At 46.5% G+C, this 15,945-nt stretch overlaps 1 protein-coding gene across 1 annotated transcript in view; it reads left to right on the forward strand.

Annotated features, from left to right (window-relative positions):
* The window catches only part of SYNJ2 (synaptojanin 2), a 745,535-nt gene that overhangs the window by 106,842 nt on the left and 622,748 nt on the right, over window positions 1-15,945 (forward strand). The window contains exon 2 of the mRNA XM_086927319.1: window positions 15,650-15,736. Within this exon, the coding sequence (XP_086783445.1) occupies window positions 15,650-15,736 (87 nt within the window). The remainder of the gene's footprint in view (window positions 1-15,649; window positions 15,737-15,945) is intronic.

Here is a 15,945-nt window from a genome sequence, read left to right on the forward strand (position 1 = left end):
ACGTCCTTAAGCTTGAGGTGGACATTTCCCTCAAGGAGATGCTTGCCGCCATCTCCAGACTCCAATTAGGGAAGTCACCTGGGCCCAATGACTTCACTTCTGGCTTTTACAAACTATTTGGGCCTCAACTGGCCCGCCTCCTGGTCCGGATTTATAATTCCGTAGGGGAATCAGGCATCATACCCCCCATGAGAGTGGCAGTTATCACAGTCATATTGAAACCCAGGAAGGACCCCCTGCAATGTGTTTCAGATGTACTTCTACATATCATCTGTTGTGATGAGTTTTTTTTTTAAAGGTTTCACACCTATTTTCTCCCAAACCCTTTGTGACGCCACAGCGGGAACTTATTATGGTCCTCACTTTTTCCATTTGCACCCCCTTCGAACCTGTGTACGGCTGTCCACTATGTCGCCTGTGTCTGAAGACCATATTCCTTTATTCCTGGGCGAATTAATGTCAGCTCTTCACGTGAGTGAATTTCAAGCTCTCTCGGAGCAACTGCCTTACATCAATCACCCTTTCCCAGATAAAGAGTTGTTGGAGACCGCCTTTTTGCCAAAAGTTGTGATTTCTTTTTATATTGGGCAATCCATCACTCATCCATCATTCTTTTGCTCCAGCTCACCCCCAGGAGAGAGGAGAAAATGCGCCATTGGCTGGAACCCAAAAAACCTTGTGCTTTTAAATCGATCAAGATTCAGAAAAGGGGGTGGTGATGAACAGAGTGTCTGAATTAAGCAGGCCACTCTTACCCAGTCCAAAGATCAGGGCTTGATCCATCACCGTTATTTATCTCACTGCACCATCCCAGCTCAGAACCTGGCTATATGCAAATCAGTCTGTCCCTGGCCCAGTGCATCATGGGAACAGGGCAGACTAAACTACAAAGCCAATTCTTCACCAGAAAGGAGACAAGCTACCGGGGACCGGTTTCTGGCATTTCAGCCGTCTTCGGCCCGGCTTGCTTGAATCCTGATGGTGCAGTGAGAAAGGGACTCATGTCTGAGTATACCCTGCCACACCTATAGTATAAGAATTGGCTTGGTAGTTTGGTCTGCCCTGTTCCCATGATGCACTGGGCCAGGGTCAGACTAATTTGCATGTAGCCAGGTTCTGAGCTGGGATGGTGCAGTGAGCTAAAAAATGGTGATGGATCAAGCCCTGATCTTTGGACTGGGTAAGAGTGGTCTGCATAATTCAGACACTCTGTTCATCACCACCCCCTTTTCTGAATCGTTTAAATCGATCACAGCAAATGCCATCGAGTGGACTATAAGTTAATTATGGGGTTCTCTGGGGCAAAGCAAGGCAAACCAGTGCAGAAAAGTGCTCTGTCAAGGTGGTTAGACTTCTACATTAAGATCTGCTATGCATTGACCAAGTAGCTGCCTCCAGGAGGACTGAATTCCCATTCCTCCAGGGCCATGGCTGCTACCACTGTGTTGCCTATTCTTGATATTTGTCAAGCTGCAACGTGAACATCCATGCACGCATTTAAGAAGCACTACTGCCTTGACAACCATGTCTGACGGGAAGAACATTTTGCCCATTGGATCCTGAAGCACTTTTTGATCTGAGCCCATTCCATGAACCAACCACCTAGGGAGATACTGCTCCGGTGTCTATTCTAAAGGTAAGGAATCTGCCTTGTAAACTAAGTCAAGTGGGACGGGCATTTCCCCTATTCGGTCCTGCAGGACTTTTCGGTTTGAACCCACTCCACAGACCCACCAACGTGAGAGGTCATGCTCAAGTATTTATCCTAAATTTGGAGAATCTGCAGTTGGAAGTATCCATCAGAACATGTTACTTGCCACCAGAAATGCTCTTTCCTGTGGATACTCTACCTGCAGATTCCTCAAAGCATTGCCATCTCCCTGTTCGTAGAATTCTCTTTTTCCCTCCAAAAGGTCCCAAACTAGAAATCTGCACACTGGTAGTTCCGATGGATATGTGACGTTACAACGCATGCCATTACCCTGTATGCCATTGAAACGCAAAACTTTACCCCGACTTTGTCAGGGGCGCTGGAAATTGGAAAAACTTCATTTACTATTCCAACTCCTGTGTGTGCAACAGTAGGCATGCTCAAAAAAATCTTCCACTGGATCCCCACCGAGGCAAGAAAGACCGTCACCCACGCACTGGTTACGAGTCGACTAGACTACGGAAACACCCTCTACGCCGGAATGACAGCCAAATTACAGAAAAAACGCCAACGCATCCAAAACGCATCAGCGAGACTCATTTTGGACATCCCTCGCCAAGATCACATTACCGGCCCCCTGAAAGACCTCCACTGACTTCCCGTCAACAAAAGAATTACATTCCGTCTCCTCACCCACGCACACAAGGCCCTCTACAAACTAGGGCCCGAATGCCTCAACACTCGTCTAGCCTTCTACACACCCAGCCGCCAACTAAGATCCTCCAGTCAAGGCCTCGCCGCAGTTCCGCGTATCCAAAGATCCACCATGGGAGGTAGATCCTTCTCCTACTTGGCAGCCAAGACCTGGAACTCTCTCCCCACTCACCTCCGTCTTACACAGAACCACATCTCCTTCAGAAAAGAACTTAAAACCTGGATATTTGATAAATAATGATCCCCCTCCCCAAGCGCCTTGAGACCCTATGGGTGAGTAGTGCGCTATATAAATTCTTGAACTTGAACTTGAAATCCAATACTTTCTACCCACTGTTACACACATTTTGCGTTGCAATGGCATGCGGGGTAATGGCATGCGTTGTACCGCTTGCGGTGTAACTGTTGTTTCCCACTTCTGATTATGTTTGGGTTCTGTGTCTGTGGGCGTGAACAGAGTTGAGAAAGAAATTGATGTTAGGGTATGGCGCTAATATTGTAATTGTGATTGTCATTTCTGGGTCAAGACAGGGGGCAGCACCTCTGTAAAGGCGGAGGAGCCTCACCCCACTGCCCAGAGCCAGCAGATGATGAATAAACTGATCAACAAAATCATAATAACATTGTGTTATTATCGCTGTCCCGAGCCGCACAATAAGTATAGGGCTGGGCATGGCAGGGAGGAGAAGTAGTGTGCACACATAAGTGCGAATGTCTGTTTGGCCAGCCTAAGACGGCCGGCCAAATAAACATGTACACTTATGATTGTACAAACCAGCTGTGTAACACAACCTGGTTGGAGAAACAGCACAGACTCCCAGGTACCGTCTGAGCGGCAAATGAGGCTGCTCCGACCAATCCTGGTGCTGCTCTCACATGAGAGTAGCGTCTGGATTGGGTGACGACCCTGTGCTTTGAGGCCCATCCACTACTGAGGAGCAACGAGATGGCCGGCAGCATCAGCGGGAGCGGCAAGTAAGTTATTCAAAATATTTGTATTTTACTACCCAACCATCCTACCCCCTCCCCACCCCTGCCCTGCCACTTTACATAGGCAGCGGCCACCACTGGGCGAGACAAAGTCAACATGGATGCAGGGCTCGAGTCGGGGTACCACGCGGGTGGACGGCGTCCACCCACTTATTTTAAGGGGTCTTACCGGGTGGACGCCGTCCCCCCTGCGCAAAAGCTGGTATGCTGTAGGAGAGCATGCATTAATTAGTCTGTACAGTATGCTGCTGCTCTAGCGCTGCCTGTCTTGTCCCCACCAAGTGCCAGATGCACAGTTATGGCTCGCCACAGACATGTGCGCCCGTCCTGTGAACGCGATCACGTATTTGAGCGTCCCCCCACTTCGTTTTTTTCCTTCTGGTGACGTCACTTCCGGTCGTGCCATCACTCCACTTTTCTGAGCGTCCCCCCACCTCTAGGTTTTTCCCTTTTGTGACGTCACTTTCGGTCGTGACGTCACTTCCTGTCTGTGAGCGTCCCCCACTTCTTTATTTAGGACTTATGCCCTGCATGGATGCGCACAGCACCTGTACCGGCGCACAGGAACAATGCTGTGAAACTATTCCAGATCCAGTCTGGAGCCTGGGGATATTCTAAAGGTGAGGAATCTGCAATCAGATGGACTATCTACCAGAAAGAGCATTACAGAAGTTAGGTAATTTGTTCATTTGAGATACTTTGTGCAGCACTGCTGCACCACACAGCCGAATGCTATTGTCTTGAGCAAATCTGACCTATGTTTTTCCGTCTCTGCTGTGTCAGGCGCCCTTTCCGGTCCCCTGAAGTAAAGTATATTTAATTTGGTAGTTCAGTCGCTCAGTGCAGCTGTGACCACCTGTTGATGCTTTCTCCTGTAGCTCAAATCTAGTTTCCCGCTCTTCCCTGACTGGCGTGGTTTTTACCGTTGCGTGCCAATTCAGATTTCTATTGAATCCAGAGAGGGAACGCACTGATTGAACTGAGTCAGGGAAGTCCACTCGACTGCAGTGATTCAGGCGTGTCTTTCATTGAGTCACACTCACTCTCACAGAAAAGGCTCTCTAGGCGCTCTCCTTACATGGAGTTCTAATGCAAGCCTCGTAAAAAAGTTTCTTAATTAAATTATAAGAGTACAGCGACGAGCGCATGCGAGTATGGAAGTGCTAAATCTGAAAAAAAGCTCGTATGTCCGTATTCATACATTGAGGAGCATAAATCCCCTTTCTCCTCTTTGCTTGCTTCTAGGAGCTGCGCGATCTTGCAGAACGTGTTTTCATGAAGAACTTTTAAAAATCTGTTAAAAGCACACCTTAATGGAGCTCAAAAATAGTTACCATGCCCCAGAGTCGAGGCACAATCATAAACGTTGCCATCACAAGGTCGCGGTGACGCGATTGTCCCATTAAACGAGTTCCAGGCTGATTGAGCCCATCGATTTCCGAGCGGTCAAACCGGGACAGGAGCAAAGATATTATTCCACTCGCCAAACAAGGTCCATAAACCGAAACCTATCCGTTTCTCTTACTCAGAATATTCATAACAAACCCATGAGGAATAATGCAGTTGAGTAGCGGAGAGACGGAGCAGTATAACAAATCTATTCCTTAATTTATGTTTCTTCCTTTGTGTTCAGGGGAAGCTACAGTGTCAGTGAATCGGGAATACCGGGCAGGAAACGCTTCGCTGACGGAATTAGAACGGATATGCTGGTCCGAAGTTTTGGGTTTTCAGGTGTTGGCAAAATAAAAGGAAGTTGATTTCCGTTCAGAGATATGAAAGGACGTTCCTGAGCGCGAACCCTTGTTGGTGCCGTGACGACGCCACCAGGGCACAAGTCCTAACAACAGGCCCGGACTGGCCGTTGAGGGCACCGGGCAATTCCCCGGTGGGGCGTGGGCCGCATGGTTGGGGGTCGGTTTTGGGCCTCTGGGGCCGTTTTTGTTACAGGGCCGTTATGCTGCAAAAACGGCTCTGTAACAAAAACGTCCGAAAACCGGCCCTGTCGCAGAGCGCGGTCGCACCTCTCCCCCCTCCCCTCTCCTCCCGGAGGGGGGGAGGGGGGCCGGCCGAGCACTATGCCAGGGCAGGTTCTGGTTCCCAGTCCGGCCCTGCCTAACAAGCCTTTACAATGCAATGATCTCTGCATTATTAAAGGTAGAGCTATTGGCATTGCTCATGACATTTTTATTTTTTTAAAATCATAAATAAATGGCATTGTCATTTACATTGCCAATAGCTTAATCGTTAAATAAATGGCATTGTCATTTACAATGCCAATAGCTTAATCGCTTGCAAATGCATGACCTATTACATTTACACCCACACAGAGCCACACACACAAAGCCAGCCAAACACAAATACAGAGCCACCCACACAGTCATTCACATAGAGCCACCCACACACACAGAGCCACCTACACAGAGCCACCCTTACACAGACAGAGCCACCCACACATAGTCACCTACAAAAAAAGCTATCCACACAGAGCTACACACACAGAGCTACACACACACACACACAGAGCTGCTCACACACACACACACACACACCCACACACACACACACTCACACAAACACACACACACACAGAGCCACCCACACACACACACAGAGACACCCACACACACACACAGAGACACCCACACACACACAAAGAGACACCCACACATAGAGTTATGCACACAGTTCCCTGGATGGTGAGCTGCATTAGTGTTATAGGTTGTGCACTGACTGACACACCCGCCTGTGTAACGAGCTATGCACACAGCTCCCTGGACGGTGAGCTGCATTAGTGTTATAGGTTGTGCACTGAATGACACACCCGCCTGTGTAACGAGCTATGCACACAGGTCCCCGGACGGTGAGCTGCATTAGTGGTATAGGTTGTTCACTGACTGACACACCAGCCTGTGTAACGAGCTATGCCCACAAACCCATGGATTGCGAGCTGTATTAGTGTTATAGGCTGTGCATCGACACACCTGCCTGTGTAACGAGCTGTGCATACAACCCCATGGATGGTGAGCTGTATTACTCTAATAGGCTGTGCACTGACACACCTGCCTGCGTTGTGCACTGTGCACACAATGCTCTGGACGGTGGGCTGTATTGGTGTAATAGGCTGTGCACTTACAAACCTGCCTGTGTACAGGCTGTGCATACAACCCCCTGGATGGCGAGCTGTATTACTGTAATAGGCTGTGCGCTGATATATCCGCCTGTGTAAAGAGCTGTGCACACAACCCTCACAATGGCGAGCTGTATTAGTGTAATAGGCTGTGCGCTGATACCAGACCTGGCCCGGCTGTGGTCGGACCCTGGATTTTCTTCATAAGGCTCTTAAAGTCTCTCAAGATTCGTTGCTTGGCTCGGAGGCTCCAGTCTCAAACGGGAGGCTGGACCTTGGTGAAAACTGGAGGGGTGTACAGTTAGTCTTTGCCATGCGCCCCCACCTGCAAAAACATCCCATTCTGGATGCAGTGACTGTCCCCAACCCCTATATTCAAGCCAGGTCGGGAGAAGGGGGGCTTCTTACCTTCATGTAATTCTCCCCCGCTGCCCATATCCGAGATATTTCGCATCCTCCCAGAAATGCAGCTGCTCACCCCGGGACGGTCCCCGGCTCCCTCATTCGAGGCTCGCTCTCGGCACGACTTGTGCAGGTCCGAGGCTCCCCTGCCTCTGATCCGGGGTCCCACATCTCTGCTCCCCGCCGACCTTCCACCACTCCCAGGAAGAAAAAAACACACGCACAAAGCGGGAGGGTGTCTATGGCCACCCGACCGCGGTCTCCCCAGACCGTGCCATCGACGGGACCAGCTCCGCTGAGATCCACGCAGCCCGTCTGGAGGGATGAGGCGAGCAGGGGACGGGAGGTGGGCTGCAGGCGGCTGGCAAAACAACAGGGGGAGGAGAGACGGGAGGGAGAAGGAGGAGACGGTGGAAGGAGATGCGCAGGGAGGTAGAGAGGGAAGGCGGAAGGGAAATCTGGAGGGAGAGACGGCGAAGGAGAGAGCGCCAAGGATAATATGGAGCGACGGGAAAGGAGCGTCTGGAAGGAAGGCGAGAGGTCAGGGGTGGAGAAGGAGACACTTAAATTGGTAACGACACCGAACCAGGGGAGTAAAAGCGAACCAGAGACATAGGAGCAGAGACGCGGACACCGAAGCAGGGATGTAGAAACAGGGAAATGTGAGCGGATACGAGGAGGAAGGAAGACAGGCAAGGGTGGGACAGAAAACAACAGGGAAAGAGAGCGAAAGAGTCATAGAAGAGAGACAGGCTTGGGTGGGACAGGAAACAGCAGGAAACGACAGCGAAAGTGTCAAAATGGCGGCCGCAAAGCTACGAAAATTTCGTAATCGGGGGGTGTTTTTGGCGTTCTGAGTGACTGATGACATCACAGGGCGAAGGAACGCAAAAAACACGCCCCCGAATCCGAAAGAGACGGGGCTTGAACGGAGTGACGCCCCTCTCCTCCGATGGCTGGCCTGTGTTTAGGAAGCCAGCCAATAGAAAAGAGAGGCGGGTTCAAGCCCCCATACTAGAAAACATTAAATCTCTCACCGAAGACTGCGCAAGCGCAGCCTTACGGTCTTCGACCTAAAAAAAGAAGTGGGAGGACTCTGTCACTTGAAGTGACGTCACGACCGGAAGTGACGTCACGAAAGGCGCCTTGCACCATCGGGCTCATTGCCTCCCCTCGCTCACCCCTCAGATGCGATTGCATCTGAGAAATCAGCGCGTGAGCAGCGCGCTGTGAGCTCTGAGCTCCTCGTCCCAGAGAGGCCAAAGAGTGAAGTCCAGTTGATTGGCAGGGGGGGACGGCATCAACCCGGTAAAATAAGTGGGGGGACGCCGTACACCCGCGTGGTACCCCAATTCGAGCCCTGCATGCCACAAACCAATGTAGTTTTGGCGTCTGTTGGTGTTTTTGGAGGCTCACCTTCTGCCTGTGGTCGGGCGGTGTTGGTTAAAAATAATAATGAGGTAGGGGGTCTAAATCCTTGCTGGGCCTTGTGGATTAATCAGAGGAATCTGAATTTAAATTGTAGGACTGGTTGTGAAATTCTGCTTCGCTCAGTGCGTTTTTCCCGCTCTGCATAGCACACGGAGTTCTGAAAAACTCCAATCCGTGTAACAGAGGGTTTTCCCAGCTCACGTTCGCCAACGTTAAGTTGGCGAGCATGAACGAGGAAAATCTCAATCCAGGCCACCTCCCGGTCAAATTTCTCAACGCGGGCGGTCACGGATGGTCAACCTTCTGTTCACATTTAGGCCACTGCCGCTTGAGTAGTGCATTTACTCGAGCAGTAGAAACAAGCAGTGCCCTCTTGCGCTGCACATGGTGCCATTTGCACTAATTTTCCAGCGCTGGGCAAATACCTGCCGCTTCAAATCAGTGCAAGAAGTGTGGCCTAAAGCAGTCCATCGCTTGCGAAACTCCACCTAGCGTGAGTTTTTTGGTCACTTCTCCGTGAACTCTGCCCAGCCATATTTAATTGTTTCCTTGATTGGTAGCTAGTGGATGAACGATAAAGCTGTGGTGATGTGGTCAGAGCTCTTCCGTTGTTGGCGGTGGGGGGCGGAGTTATGTCATTTTGAGCTCTTTGTAGTTTTGCCAGGTTGCTGTCTGGGAGTCTGATTTAGACTGTGTTTACACCATAAGTGATATGGGAGAGGACAACAGCACTGAGGTGGAATATTTGCTTTTGTCTTTCCTGTAGTGGAGGATTCCACTAAGGCAAAGAAGGGTGGAAGAAGTGCTTTTTTGGCCACAGCAAGTACTTGGTTGAAAAAGGAGAGAGGTCATTGGCAATTAAATCACCCAAAGTCTTGACAGAGTAATGGAGGTGGGGGAGGGGGCAAAGGCTGGAGGCCAATTGTGACAGTGTCTGATTCTTACGGCTGAGGAGGATTTCAGTTTTGGTGCCTACTAGGCATAAACAATTGTTTGTCACTGTCTCGTGACAGTGAAAAACATATTTGTGATTTTCTGGTTTCTTAGGCATTTTGAGGTGAATGAGGACTTTATCGACATACATGTGGTACATGATGCTGTAGTAGCTAAGGATCCCAGTGAAGGGTACCATGTATATGATGGAAAGAGCTACAAAAGGAAAGATCCTTCTGGAAGCCAAGTGGGCAGTCGTCTTAAAAAACATCAAAGTTTCACCGGATGGTTGCATTTGGCTAAGAGGAATTTGAATCACTGAAGGACAGTACCAGTTAGTGCAAATGGATAAGGTTTTCAAGACCGAATGGGAACCATAGAACTAGCATACAATCAACGACAAAAGAAATATTACAAGAGTAGTAGAAAACTCCTACATCTGTCCCCGTTTTTGGATTCAAAGCTCAGATTCATTCTGCGGGTCTAATGGTATATATAACACCACTGAGTGTTTGCAGAGAGTGTGGGAAAACAATGTCACAATTTAAGCATTTCACCAATGTACTATGCAAGTTGCTACCCTGCCACATCCAACCTTTCCTCTGTCAATTGATCATGCTAGTCCATTCATGTTCATTAATGTCTACCAGTGTTTACTCTAATAATCCCTGTGATTTGTTCCTTGCTGAGTCATGTGACCACACTATTTTCAAGTTATGTCAGTTTATAACAAACATTTTTGTTATGTCATTTGGAGGGAGGTTTGCAAATCCGTCCTATTTGCTCTCCTCGAAGCAACCTCTTAAGAAGGGCCCCCTTGGTGGCAGTGCCCTCTAGTTGTGGCATCATTCAATATAATCTGTTCCTGATGTTGTTCCATGTTCTTTCTGGAGCATGCCTTGTTTGTGCCTAAACGTTACAGTAGATCTGGCTAGATCTCCTGGAACAGAACTGTCACCGATTTCTTGCAACTAGGTAGTTCCCACCAGTTCTGTTGAAATTGATAGGTACCTCTTGTTTGCCACTGCTTCTGGAGCTAGTGCCTTTGGTGTTATTGTTTGTAGAAGTCGAAGTTCTGGCATGGCTTGGTTAATCTGAGCTGCCCTGCGTGGGTTCTTTTTACTACCCTACGTTTTACACCCCTTCCCGTTGCACCTCCCTGTGGACTCGACACTGTTACACTGGAAGATATCTATGCTCTGAGATAGGATTTGATGGCTGAACTTGGGCTCTATTGATAAAAGGAGATACTCGGTGTGTACTCCCTCCTATTGTCAGGATGGCTACTATCCTGTCATGCCAGCCTACATGGTGAATGCCATTTGCTTGTAGCTGAATGGTAGTTCAGGGGGACATTACTTTTTACCTGCATCACTGTTAGGAAACCAACCCACCAGACCTAGCACTGTAAATTTTAGCTCAGTCTCCCGTAACGTCCCCAGGTGGCATGTGGTAGCTAGCTTGTCCTTGCATGTTTCATCTGATTAGGACCAGATAAAATACATGTACAGGGTGAACGGTGTTAAGAAGCTGGTGGATAACCTGCAGATTGCCTTCCTCCTCTTTTGTTGTGACAATTTGCTTGCCCATTGTTTTCTGAACCTTCCTCTAAAAACTGTAGCTGTTTGGAGGCCTGGGAAGGATCTATGTCTATGCCTTTGCCAAACCAACTACTGTTGACAATATCTGAAACCTGCCATTATCCCTTGTTTTATTGAGTACTACCTAGCAGCTAGGATAAATTGACACAGGATTTTTGGGTCGATCTACAATTACCTTGTCCAGTCTGAAGTAGTTATCCATTGGTCTGGCAGTGCAAAGGCCACGGAGGAAGTGCAAAGGCCACGGAGGAAGTAAAAAAGTTCAGGATCAACGATCTGCTTCTTGGAGGTTGTTTGTTTTTAAGTGATGCTTGCACTTGATTTGACTCTAGCTTTTCTTCTCTACAGTGTCCTCAAGATAAGCTGGATACATGCCGCCCGTAGCCAGTGGTTGCTTTTTTTGTCTGATATTTCGAGGCAACCCTGCGCAAAACACCATAAGGACAAATGCCTATAACAGGACCTTGCTGGTTGCTGATTTTGAAGACAAGGCCTACCATTTATGGAAAACCCTAGACTTGTACCCAGGTTGGACAATTAAGAGGCTGGATTAACCAAACGGATAGCAAAAGAAATAAAATAGAACTCCTCTCACTGAAGCCTATGCACAGGAGATCTCAGGGGTGTAGCCTCGCTGCCAGCATGTCTCTAGAAGTCCCTCCCACATGAAATGTGAAGGGGATGCAAGAGGCACTTTCCAGCATTGTTCTGGTCCTGCTCAGTGTCCCACCTAACCAGGGGGCAAAAAGTGTTTGCATTTCACCCCCAAACTTTGGGAGTGTTCCATTGGCTACAGGTGGTCAACATGATTGCACAACCATTAGAAGGGCCCTTTTAGAATTAATAGACTATAACAATTTGTATCCGACCCCTCCTCCAACTTGACTGATGGTTCTTTTTTAGGTAACTGGCTTTAGCTATTGCGGAGAAAGCACAAACCTACATTTTTATGCCACCTGCACTCGGGAATATCAAGAAATTAGAGCAGGCATAAACTATTCAACCAGATATATTCTGACACACCTGTCCCATTAAGGGACTGGGACTAAACTCTAATTTAGTAAACCCAAGGGCATCCAAGGACAGGCAGCAACACCCAAACGTTCCACCATATTAGATTCATCATAGGGTCACTTGTTATAAAAATGTGACACCCAGGGCATAACTATTAGGATCGTATTTGGGTTTACGTTTGGGTACTGCAAGATGCTAAGATGCTAGCACCTTCTAGTTTATTCTAGTTTTAGTCCTTAAACACCTATTATTCATTGAAGTTATAGCTCCGACTGGGCTTTGAATGTATTGTGTTTGTGTCCCAAGTGTCTGAGATTCTAAACCATTACTACCTCCTGGAGTAAGTAATCTGTGACCGATCAAATTTGCTACCACAGGATATTTAAATGTCCAAAATGAGAAGTTTATGTAACCTAATGAAGTGCACTTGTATCTGTGACCCAGGACATCCGTGTTAAAAAGTCCACTGTGGACACTCTCAAGTAATCACTGACTGCACCAGGACCCAAAAAACAGTTGCCTTACGATGTGCTGTGTGATGGGAGGTATGCCCACCACAGTGTAAATATGCCCACATCTAACTGTGCATTTTTAACTGGTATTCCTTTCGGCTCACAAGTTCCTTGTTAAAATCCACAAAAAACAACAGTATCTTTAGAAACAAAAAACGAATCTGTGTAAAACAGCCATAATTTCTTCTTTTCTCCATGTTGAATCTGACACTTTGGCGATCTATATGGTCAAAACCAGAAACACTGTTTGCTCAAGAAATAAACAGAGATTGCTTAAGGCTTGACCATTTTTTTGCGCATCCCATGGTTGAAATACATCCAACATTGGTACTGTATTCTATTCAACAACAACATCCTGTCTGCACCGGAGTTTGCCGCTACCATCTCTAAGAAGGAATTGAAAGAAAAGTTTTTATCACACATGAGGGAGAACAGAGTAAAGCAGTCTAGGACGCTACCGACAGTTGTTTTTTATCAAGAGCTAAATCTGAAAAATGGTTTTCAGGACTACTTATCAATGGTTACGCACAACTCACATAGATTTGTTTTAACGCGCCTTAGGCTAGGCACTGTTCACCATCTTGTGGCGTTCCCACACATGAAAATTGGCTCTAATTCCATTTGCCCCTGCGACCATACCTCACGTCAAAGCTGCTGCCATTTCTTTTTGTTTTGCAAATTTGATCATTTCTTAAGGATATTTTATCTGAAACCGATCTTCTTAAAATTTAATGTTCAATCCACCAATTCGGCAATGAAATTAATTACATTATTGGAAAGCTTTTCTGTTGCCATGTATATAATGAAATGTACATCTGCCTGGAAATCTATAATTATCTGACACAGTAATTATTGTATAGTTGACACATGTCAATTATATCCTCATCCTCTTGGTAAACTCTCCCCTTTTTTTTACAAGAGAAGCTTAAGTATTTTATTGTACATAATTGAATTTTAAAATGCCGTTTTATAATGACTTGTTTTAGATAAGCGTAGGGAAATTATATTGTCAGTAAATCTTGTATCATAAAATAAGATACTCTTACTCTGGATCTAATGAAGCATTTTTGCACTTTATGGATGCATTTTTTGCACAGAGGCTGAAGTTTACACATTTAAAATGTTTTTATTATTTGGGAAGCATTTGGCACTTTATGGCAGCATTTTGCACTGATGGAAACCTGATCTAACGAAGCAGTTTGTGTCTGTTTTGGATGTATCTTTGCACTGTATTTGGCACTTTTATTGCTGTTTTTGCATTGATACAAATTTAGCATACTGAATTGACTGAAAATCATGTAAAATGAAATTTACCATAGTAATGCCGGATTCCCTGAAGGATGCATGGATTGAAATATACGTATTCTGTTGTGGAGGAATGTATCGGTCATTTATTGAAATTTCTGTACTTACGTTGATAGCACCAAAACTGTTGTGTTACTTGTATTTTTTACGTTTAATTTTTTTAATGTATGTTTCCTGCTTATATGGATTGTTTTGACAACCCGAATAAAAGCCTATTGAAATTGAATGTTGCAATCCTTAGTTTTTTTCCTCAGGGAAGCGTGCTCCTTGAGCACTGCAATCCAGACAAACTCTGTCCCCAAGCAGCAGCTGTCTTCTAAAATTGTGGGTGCTGCATGTGAACTTTAAACTTTGTACCAATAAATTATTCCGGAGTTTGGGTTGCTCTGACATTTGCAAACCTATTGCAACTGTTAATTTAGTTATTAAATTGTGTTTACAGCTAAACAGTGGCGGCCGGCATGGCTCATGGGTAGGGAGGGGTGGGCACTGGGGGTTGTCGGGGGAGGGGGGTGAAGTGCTTGGGGGGGGGGGGGTTTGCGATTGCAGAAGGGAACTTAATAAAAATAACTTACCTTTCCGCGGGGTCCCCAGTCTCTCTTCCAGCTCCTACTCTCCTGCTTCCGACTTCAGGAACAGGAAGCAGGCAGTCATGCTCCCTCCCCTAAGCCAATGCAGCGTTGTGATTGGCCTGAACGCCGTGACATGGCGCTCAGCCAGGGGCTATAGGGGTGGGCATGTTCTCCATGCAGGTTGTAATGCCGCCTGAATGGAGAAGGGGAACGTGTGCCTGACTGGTTGGGGCAGCCCGAGAGGGCCAACTAAACAGTCATTGGGCACTTATAGTGGGCAAACTCGCCTACTACCGTAAACGACAACAGAAAAATCCATAATTCCCAGGCCTGCCGCTTTCTCAAGTCGTTAGTGCAAATAATTGTCCGATGGTATATACTCTGATATAAGAGCCTTTTGAGCATCGTTTGGCGTTTTAGTGGTTCTGTGTAAGCTGTTATATTTCCACAACTGTTTTAGAAAGATGTTCCTTTCAGAGTTGTGTTAGGGGTTTCTCCATACAGTACACATGTTTTGAAGAGGATTCCATTCGTTTTAGAGGAAGCTGTATACCATTTACATGGAGCATGTTTTATATATATATTTTTATAGTTTTTTTGTCTACTTTGTGTTTGAACCAAGCATATCTGTAATTAAATCAATATCACAGCATGCCTAGCTTATGCAACAGTATAGGATTTTTTTTAACTTTGCGATTTTGCGTTGGAGATATGTATAACTAATTCCTAAAATGATTTGATTGTTTCACTATATTAAGTAGCACAGCTTTGTGACACTGGTCTATGGTGAGCTCTCAGTAATCTAGATGAGAAACCATGCAGAAGAGAGGTTTCCAGTGAGACATCACTGATGAGAACATAGATCCTAGCGGAAAACATTGCTCAATCCTTTAATGATAACCCTTTATTGTGTGCGTAAGCTGCCTTTTCCTCTCCTGTAAACTCAGTAACCTTTTTGGTCAATTTCTTAAGACTGCTGTCTTTTGTCAATCACCGAAATTGCAGTTTTTCTTTGCCAGTTTCAGTTAGAAAGTATGCTGTTGTACCTCACTTCTAAGAGAACTTTGACCTACAGCAGGATACCTTATTTAGATGTGTTCCTCTCCCTTTCCCACCCCCAAAGGTGGAATAACATGGGAATCAGAACTGGTAGGGTTGTTAAAGCGTCTCTGGAATACTACTAGTAAGACAGTGTCAATAAAACCCTGTGTCAGTCTAAAAGGGTCAGGTAACAAATTTTTAGAGAAATTTGGCAACCTATGACAAATTAGAATAGGGGAAAGGAGATCTGCATGTGTCAAAGCTTTTCCCATGGGATGCTGGACTAATTGGAGAATTTGTTAGATATGAAGTAATGTTGAATGCACACTGATATGCCCGTCTGTTTTTTCTTCCAGCTCCTGAGGAAGGCGAGGCAATTAAAGGTCAATATGACAAGCATCAAGCAGCATATGGATGCCTCGGGGAACTAAGGTTAAAGTCTGGTAAGTTACAGTGTTGATGAACTCAGACTCCTGGGCTGACTTACGAACATGTGGGCAATGGCAGGATTTAGGGTCCCCTGCAAAGGCAACGTTGCTAAAGGTTGCTTAACAATCCTTATAACAAACGTATGTTTATGCCTCTGGAATGCTCAAATGGGTAAAACCACAGGATCTGGGAAATGTAGCTTCTTTGTAATTCTGGCTTCTGT

The sequence above is a fragment of the Lissotriton vulgaris genome, chromosome 6 (assembly GCF_964263255.1).
Source record: "Lissotriton vulgaris chromosome 6, aLisVul1.2, whole genome shotgun sequence".
NCBI classification, from domain to species: domain Eukaryota; kingdom Metazoa; phylum Chordata; class Amphibia; order Caudata; family Salamandridae; genus Lissotriton; species Lissotriton vulgaris.